At 48.8% G+C, this 9,133-nt stretch overlaps 1 protein-coding gene across 1 annotated transcript; it reads left to right on the forward strand.

Annotated features, from left to right (window-relative positions):
* Positions 1 to 3,925: 3,925 nt before the first annotated feature.
* On the forward strand, positions 3,926 to 8,002 carry LOC125165880 (uncharacterized). Its single transcript, XM_047859328.1, has 2 exons — positions 3,926 to 4,986; positions 7,065 to 8,002. The coding sequence occupies exons 1-2, from the start codon at positions 4,244 to 4,246 to the stop codon at positions 7,087 to 7,089; spliced, it is 768 nt and encodes a 255-aa protein (XP_047715284.1). The 5' UTR covers positions 3,926 to 4,243; the 3' UTR covers positions 7,090 to 8,002.
* Positions 8,003 to 9,133: the final 1,131 nt, after the last annotated feature.

Genomic DNA, 9,133 nt, shown 5'->3' on the forward strand with positions numbered 1-9,133 from the left:
CTCAGCACATATCGATGAGTCAGTACCTAGAATTTCCTTTTCAAGATTTTATTACAAGTGGCAGAACTGAATAAATGTGTTCTTCATGGAAAAAGTATGGAGATCTCCAAAAAACTTTGGAAATTTAGTGTTTGTAACTATGTCATGTTTTTTAGTCTTTGCTGCTGAAAGGAAAAAAAAAATGAAGAATCAAAATATTAGGACAGTAAGAAACCAGCATTTTAGTTTCTTGTCCACAATGCTTAAAACACTCTGTATTCTATAAATTTCAGATTAGTCCAAAGTCTAAAGAGCAGTATACCCACAGAATGCTAAAGTAGTTTTTGTGGTAGGGTGATAGATTTTTTTTTTTCCTTTTCAAGATGTTTGTAATATGCTTATATTTTATAATGGAAGAAATAAGTTAAATTTATCGGAGCCTCCTACAATGAGTATAATAATCACAATGGTTGTGGGCAGTTTTGCTGTAGCTCATAAAATGAGCCCATTTTTAAAACCTGGATGTATGGTCACTCTATATATTCAAAAAAATTAAGATAGATTATTGATGGAAAATCCTTGAGAGTATTTTTCATTTTTTCCTTAAAGGAACCGAAGCTTCCCATGTGTTATTTTTCAAATTTAATAAACGACCTCTGTAGCCAGGTTTGTGCCAGGTACTGAGTGCTGGCGCTCTTCCCCCACACCTGGTCCGCCAATCCCTGTGCCCATGATGGCCCAGTGATTCCAGTCCTGCCCCTTGTCTGGACTCTAGTCCCACTTAAGTTGGAGCATGGAGACCCACCGTCGTCCACAGGCGCTCTGGTATTCCCTTGCCTCTCACATCTCTTCTGCTTCCCTCTGGCCCCCAGCCTTGGCAGGTCTCGAGCCCACACATTGTCCTTGATTCTCCTTGCCGGCTAGCCTTCCCTGACCTGCTTACCTCATCCAAGGTCTCTGCTCAAGCACCTGCATCACACCACTGTTTATTGTCTGTATTCCCTCACCACTGTCTGAGATTACCTTGTTCTTCCATTATCTGTCACCCCCTTTGGAAATGGAAAGTTTTGTGACAGCAGGCAGGAATTTTATTTAACTTAACTGGATCACCAAGGCTTAAACCATTACTGACACATGATAAATGTTTGAATATGTATGGATTATTTAATTATCACACAACCATACAGTGAAGTAGGTATATCCTCATTTGCAAGTGAAGGACCTGAATACACAAGTAACTTACTAAAAATCACTCAACTATTAAGTGACAAAGCTGAGATCAGAATACAGGTGTGTCTGTGTCCAGAACTTTCACAGGATCTCCCTCATGATGTGGAAGTTTTCCAGGTGGGAGTCTGGTCACCATTCACTGGAAACTCAGCAGAAAATAGGTTGAATTGCTGTGCTTTGGATTCACACATGCCCGAGTCTTGGCTTCCCTCTGTGCACATACGCACCAGACTTCCAGGCTCACATGGCAGACGACTGTACCCTGGAGGATTCTAGAGAATAAGAGGCTGAAACGGCCTCTTCGTTGTACATTTCAGCCCCGCAAGGAAGCGTTTACCGAAACAAAAAAAGGAAACTGGCAAGCAAGTGCCCAAGAGTTGCTAAAGTGTGGTTGATACGAAATCCTGTAGGTGAGTTCTAGAAAAAAGGAAGTGGAAAAATAGGGAAGCTGTGGCTTCAATATGAAGTCAGTTCCCAAATTGTGACTGAATTGTAACCTTAAATGTGTTTTTTTGTTGTTAAATGCATAATGACAAACTTAGTAAATTATACCAAGTTGAGACAGCTAAGTAGCTATCATAGGTGCACAGAGGCTGCCCACTAGCCATTACAGGATCATCATAAGGAAAGAGACCAAAGAATACGAGCAGTGTAAGCCCCCTTCAGGTAGTGTTTCAAGTCAAGAGACTAGCTGTGTGTTAAGATAGATATAGATATATTTTTTTAATTACTAAATTTGTAATAGGAATAATTGTGTGTTTTGGGTTTCATAATTTATTATTTTTTAAGTTTTTTTTGAGAGAGGAAGAGGGAGAGAGAGAATGAACGGGGGAGGGCCAGAGGGTAAGTGAGAGAATCCCAAGCAGGCTTCACACAGTCAGTGTGCAAAGCCCAGCTCGGGGCTCAGTTCCACAAACCGTGAGATTGTAACCTGAGCTGAAATCAAGAGTCAGATGCTCAACCAACTGGGCTACCCAGATGCCCTTGGGTTTCATAATTTTAAATCAGTAGTACTCTTCTTTTAGAATCCTGTTATTCCCAGGTTACCTTGATACCTGTCTGCGTGGGTGTGTTTTGCTGCCCTCTGCTGCTAACAGTTGGCACAACAGTGAAGTGTTGACTCCCAGGGCTACCCCTTAACATTGCTAGAAAGGTGAAGGATTGGGAAGACAAGTCTGTGTCAGGAATTTTTCTCTCCTAAAGCAAACTACTGTTTCAACCAATGCAGCCCAACCAGCCTATGCATGCCTCTGCTCCCCACAACTAACCCCCAAAACTAAACATCAAAGTGAGAAATGGTGCTTTTGCTAAGATGTCAATGAAATGATTTGGATTTTTAAGTTATTTGAAGGATCACATCAGTAGAAAGGTGAATGCTGTAAAAGACACCCCTCTAGCCAACCACACCCAGAATGTGTTCTCTAGATTAATCTTAACCTTCCAAGAGCCAATCACCCCTCTGCTTTGCCTCCATCATGCACACACACACACACACACACACATTTACTTCAGATGAACTAACCAAATATTTTCACTCGTTGGACATGAGTGCAGTGTGATGGTTAATAGCTATTGAAACTAGATTTTGCTTGACTCAAGGCTCACCCACTTAGTGGCTGGATAACCTTAGACTTGCCACTTAACTGGTCTCAGCCTGTTTCTTCTGTAAAATGGGAATAGTAACTGGAGTTATTAGTCACTAATATTCAATGAATATTTATAAAGCCCTCACTATATGTCAAGTGTTGCATTGAACTTATTAAAATAACTGCATGTAAAGAAAGCTTATCTCAAAGCCTGGTCCAGAGTAACCTAATTTTCACCAGTAAGAAGTAGGTTTCTTTTCCTCATAAGTAATTTTTGTGTGTCAGCAGCTACAAAACCATCCTGTGAAATTCTAAAGCGTGGTGCTCTTCCTATTTTCTGTACTTAACAGAGCCTCATATGTTATTACAGTTAGAAAGAATCTTATGAGTTATTTGGTCTAGCTTTTGTCCAGTTCAAGACTCTCTTTTGTGACCCCCTGTATGGACACCTCCACTGGGCCAGGCACCCATTCCCATCCTTGGACAGCTCCCCTATTAGACAATTCTTTCTTGAACACAAATTGCCTCCTTGTGGTCTGTGTCCCAGTTTTCTCCAGATCATCTTAGAAAAAATCTGCTTGCTTTCTCTCATGACAGTCCTTCATATATTTGAAGAGACCTATCACTCTTACTTTGTAGGCTAAAGTAAAAAGTGATAATAACCACCTCAGCCTACATGGATTTTTCTTTCTAAAATATTCCCATTATTTTTTTTTCCAAGGGAACACTATTAAGATGATGGAAAACACCTAGCCACTTAAAGTCATACATACTGTATTGAGTAGTGTAATTTAAGGGTCCAAAATAATTATTTGCAACTAAGGTTGGAAATAATTGCCATTTGTTCCCTCCCTCCAAAATGCATTACTGCAGCAGTTATTTGCTCTCAGGCAGCATTCATGAATGCAGTTGCCCATAAGATTGGATGGAGGAGGCTTGCTTAAAGCACAGTGTTCAGGGCACCGTCCCCAGAGCTTCTGACTTGTGTTCTGGGCTAGGGCCCAGTAATCTGCATTTCAATAAGCATACCCAGTGCTCCCACATGCTACAATGTGCCCCCAGGAGAGCCTGGTGTCCCACCCGAAGCACTACCTGGTGCAAAGGAAGGAGCCCATCTTCTCTGCTGGCCCCCCGGGGAGCCCCTAACTAGCCGAAGGGCAGGGCAGCACCTGCACCACAGACGGGGATGGGTTGGGTTGCTGGGCTCTGGGGACCCTCCTTCTGCTTGTACAGGAATGGGGCTGCTTTGCTTGCCTTTTCCTGTTGTTCCTGCCCTCTTCTGGGATGCCCCAGAGGCCAGCTAAAGGCAGTGGTGGCGGCTGACCCTTTGAGCACTTCCTGTGATCCAGAAACTCTTCTAAGCATTTTACTTGTGTTCACTCATTTAATGGCCAGGGCCCCCCACCCTATGAGAAAGGCTCTAATACCATCGTGGTACAGCCAAGGAAATGGAGGCCTCGAGCGATAAGGCAGATTGCCCACTGTCATTACCCTGCTTTAGAGATAGTAAGGCCATCCAGGATCTGGACCCAGACAGTGTGACTCCAGGAGCCCTGGCCCAAGGCACCGGGACCCCTCCCGGGGCTGTCAGACCCATCCTCCCAAACACTGATGTCCCAAAGCCACCTCAAACTCAATCTGGCAATTGGTCACTTTTCTTCCTAGGTCACTCCTTCAGTGTTTCCTGCCTCCGTTGGTGCGGTGACTGCCACGGGAAACCCCCGTTTTACAGGTCCCCCTCCTTCCTACCTCTTACCAGTCTCTGCTCAGCTCACTTCCTGCATTTGACAAGTACAGCTGGCCCACGGGGGCGTGGTGCTGGCTGTCACCTGTCATTGCTGGGGCAGCTCAGACCCCACGTCCCACTGCCAGCCCGGTCCCCTTCAAACCCACGACCACCCACACGCTGCCCTGTGCTCATCACAGATTGGCTTCCCGATCCTGTCGCTCTCCCCTGCTTAAAACCTTGCGGCGTCTCCCCACAGCCTGCAGGACGAAGACCAAATCCTCCACCGTTTGCCTCCCCCGGACCTCGGAGCCGATGTCTCACTAGTCCCCACGTTGAAACTGTTCCCCTGCTGAGCTGCCTGTCCTCTGTGCACAGCACCCTGTTGCCACCGTCCAGCCCTCTCCCTAGATGGAGGACCCTGACACTCTGCCCCTACCTGCTGGCCGAGCACCTCGCTTGCGGGTAACCTTTCATTCTGATACAATTTCAAACTTCCAGAAAAGTTGCAACATAGCCCAAATTCCCTCTACTCTTAACCCTCATGCTGATCATTGTTAACATTTTGCCACATATACACATACACGTACACGCTGACCTATTTGAGGGTGAATTGCAGACATGATGCCCCTTTGCCCCTGAACACACCCGTGTTTATGTCCGAAAGACAAACGCACTCTCTTATATAACCAAATTACAGTGGTCAGAGTCCGGGAGTTTAACACTGATGCGAGGTTTTCTTAAAAAAAATTTTTTTGGGGGGGCGCCTGGGTGGCGCAGTCAGTTAAGCGTCCGACTTCAGCTCAGGTCACGATCTCACCGTCCGTGAGTTCGAGCCCCGCGTCGGGCTCTGGGCTGACGGCTCAGAGTTGAAACGTTGAAAAAAAAAAAATTTTTTTTAACGTTTAATTTATTTTTGAGACAGAGAGAGCATGAACGGGGGAGGGGCAGAGAGAGAGGGAGACACAGAATCGGAAACAGGCTCCAGGCTCTGAGCCATCAGCCCAGAGCCCGACGCGGGGCTTGAACTCACGGATGGTGAGATCGTGACCTGAGCTGAAGTCGGACGCTTAACCAACTGCGCCACCCAGGCGCCCCTGATGCAGGGTTTTCTAATCCACAGGCTGTGGTCGGGTTTCACTAATTGTCTCAGTGATGGTCATCATGGCTGCGTTTTTTTTCTGGTCCAGGAGCCAGTCTAGGATCACCTGTTACATTTAGTTGTCAGGTCTCCTTAGTTTCTTTTAACCTGAAACACTCCCTCAGTGTCTCAGGACTCAAAAAAGCATGTTTAAGGAGTCAGGCAGGTTGCTTTGCAGAGTGTCCCCCAGCTAGAGCTCATGTGCTATTTCCTTACCCTCGGATTCATATTATGCCTTCCTGGCAGGAACAGCACAGAAGTGATGAGCCCTGCTCAGTGCCGTGAGCCAAGAGGCACCTGCTTCTGCTGTTTTGTCGTTACTGTTGATACTGATGACCTGGGAGACGTGGGGGTCTCATTTAGTTTGTCAACCTCGGTTTTCACGTCACCTCTTCAAAGGAAGCTTTCTTAGCCTCCCGCACCCCTCTTCCAGGCACCCACAGGTCTGGGGGCGCTGTTCCTATAACACCATTCTCAGTGACTCGATCTAATCCTGGTGGCTGTGTTCCTGTGTCCCCCACTCTGCTGCAAGCTCTGTGAGAACAGGGACCACATCTTGTTCACCAGGGCAGCCCCCGCTCCCAGTTCAGGGCCTGGCACGTAGTAGGTGCTTCATACATAATGCTGAGTGAATGAAAGAGTGTGTGAGACTATCCTTGAGTGGGTTCAGTCACAAAGCAAACCCCCACCCAGCTCTCTCCGGATTAGGCTTTGTGGCTTTTTCTGCTTTACTCGTGGAGCATGGCTAAGTTTTTTTTTATTTCTTTTTATGCCGGGTTCTTTTTATTTTTTTATTTATTTTTTTTTTTTAAATTTTTTTTTTTTCAACGTTTATTTATTTTTGGGACAGAGAGAGACAGAGCATGAACGGGGGAGGGGCAGAGAGAGAGGGAGACACAGAATCGGAAACAGGCTCCAGGCTCTGAGCCATCAGCCCAGAGCCCGACGCGGGGCTCGAACTCACGGACCGCGAGATCGTGACCTGGCTGAAGTCAGACGCTTAACCGACTGCGCCACCCAGGCGCCCCTTTTTATGCCGGGTTCTTGCTGAAAGCATGAAAGTCTTGACTAAAGCGCAAAGAGACACCGTGTTTATCCTTCCCTTGGGGAATCACAGGATGGACCGATTTTAGAAACTTCAAACCCCAGTTTAAGATTTTCCCATTTGCTTCTTCTTGGCGTGTGGGAGGGTCAGGGTGGGGGAGATTCTCTGGGTCTTTTCTCATGTGAAATATTTGGACCCGAAAGAGCAGCACGAAGCATCTTTGGTGGGCAGGGGGGCCCACAGCCCGGTGGCCTCTGTCCAGCCACACCAGCCACGCACCGCACCCCGGGTCGGGAAGTGATTCAAGGGCTGTCCCGAAGCCTCTCAGGAGGTCACTCTCTCCCTTTGTTGTTTCAGACGCAGGAGGAGGGAGACGCACTGATGTTGTCATCAGACCTCTCCCGAAGCTTCTGCCATCTCATGGTCTCCAGGGGCTGGGGCTACGGCTCCCCACAAGCCTGCTGCAAGGAAACCCCACCCCCCCGGACATGCGGTTCCTGGAGACCGGCCATCCTCTCTGCACCGTTTTGCTATTTGTGAAACCTAGGACAGCACCAGCCCCCTCAGCTGGATCCTCCCCTGGCTCCCGCGGAAAAGCCACCGCTGGGAATGGCTGTGCGACCAGGGCTTTGTGGCTTTTGAATAACGGCTGTCGTGCGTTGTTTCTGGGTGGACGTGTCCTAGTCCATCAGGCCTCCCCTGCCAGCAGGTAGGATGGGGATGTGGGGACCCGCCAACAGCGAGGACCGAGTGAACTGTATGCCCCAAGTAGTAGATTCATTCCGTTCAGCTTGCTCTTACCCCATTACATAGATGGTGGCAAAGGTCAGGAGACAGGCGGCTCTGGGTGAAGGGACTTGGTTGCAACACACAGCTTAGCAGCTTCCAGGTTCATCTTAGGGACATGTTCCGAGATGAGCTGGGCCGAGAGGGGCCTCAGAAGCGTTGGGCAACCATGGCACTCAAAGGGCCTCGGGAGCAGGAAGAGCTGAATAATGCTCCCCGTGATGGCAAGTGAGCAGGCCTTTTCCGTGAGTGGGGTCCTTCCTCCGCCTCTGAGGCCTGGCTTCTGTGTGCTGGTGCTCATAATAGGCTCCCCAGGGCCCTTTCATTATGCTGACATGAATTAAGTTGAATTGCATTGAGTTGAATTGGACTGAAATAAATTGAATTGAAAGGCGTACAAACAAGTATGAATCTCTCGCTGAGTGCCAGGCCCCAGGGAATCACCAGAATCGTAATACAGTCCCATCCACACCCACTGGGCCTTATAAGGACACTACCTCAGACTTGCAGCGGGAACACGTTTGGGGGGCGGGAGAGGAGGAGAAGGGGCAGGGAGGGCGGGGGGGAGGCTTCGAGAGGAGACGTTCTTTGAGCTGAGCCTTCAAGGGCAGAGTGGGGACTCTGGAGAGGAGGGAAAGGCAAGAAGGACATTACAGACTGGGCAGGTAGCAGGAACAAAGCAACTTGTGTGTGAGGAACAGGGGGAGGTGGCGATGAAGCCAGTGACCATGATCCAGCCGAGAGATGACACAGAGTCACACAAAGTGCGGCTCAGATGTGGCTGGGGATCCTCGTGCATCCCAACCACCTAGAACATTTCGCACACCTAAAGTGGAGTTCCCAGGGGGCTGGCCCAGGAATCTGCATTTTTAAACCACCTCTAGAAGTGAATTCAGAGTTTGAGACTGGCCATCAGGGGGTGGAGGGGAGCCTCTGCCGGGTGATCAGGTCCTGTGTCAAGTGAGTGATCGGCACACTTCGTGCAAGTCAGAACCCCCAGAGGGCCCGTTAGCACACAGAACTGCTGGCCCCAGCCTCAGATCCTGAGTCAGCAGGTCTGGAGTGGGGACCTGGGTATTCTCCTCATGGATATGCTGCCAGGGGGTGATGGGGATGCCACTAGGCAGCCAAACTGAGGAAACACCCCTCTGGGAACTCAGCTGGACTGAAGGAAGCCCACCGACCCTTCTGCGGCTCTCAGGACTCAAGACAGTCATATTGGGACCACTTACATTTGCCCATCCTCAGTTTCCAGCCGTCTGTGACACAAGTGTGGTGCTTGGGCATGTGACATACCCAGTACTCACTCATCCCAGGGTGGGTGAGCCTGGGCCGAGCAGCCCAGCAGACCCAGCTGGGGCATCCTGGGGTCTGGTGCTCAAGGCCATGCTGTCCCCCAGGCTGGCCCTGCAGAGGCGCACGGCATTCCTAGGGATCCATGGGATACCTAGTTTCCTGCAACCGGAAGTGGCTCCGATTTCTCCAAGGTCACAGGTGAAATCCCCAGGTGTCCCTTGGAAGGGCTGTCAAGAGCAGCTAGGGAAGAGCAACGTCCCATTATAGATGCCAAATGCCTTATTCAAGGCCACACAGCTCAGGTTACCAGGGTGGGAGAGAGGACGGGGAAACCCTCTTCTCCT

This window comes from Prionailurus viverrinus, chromosome B2 (assembly GCF_022837055.1).
Source record: "Prionailurus viverrinus isolate Anna chromosome B2, UM_Priviv_1.0, whole genome shotgun sequence".
NCBI classification, from domain to species: Eukaryota; Metazoa; Chordata; class Mammalia; order Carnivora; family Felidae; genus Prionailurus; species Prionailurus viverrinus.

Excerpts from the sequence above, each read along its gene's own strand:
- LOC125165880 (XM_047859328.1), top strand. The coding sequence starts at position 4,244 with ATGGAGGCCTCGAGCGATAAGGCAGATTGCCCACTGTCATTACCCTGC. Across the intron at positions 4,987-7,064 it reads GCCGAGCACCTCGCTTGCGG|ACGCAGGAGGAGGGAGACGC; the intron begins GTAACCTTTCAT and ends TTGTTGTTTCAG.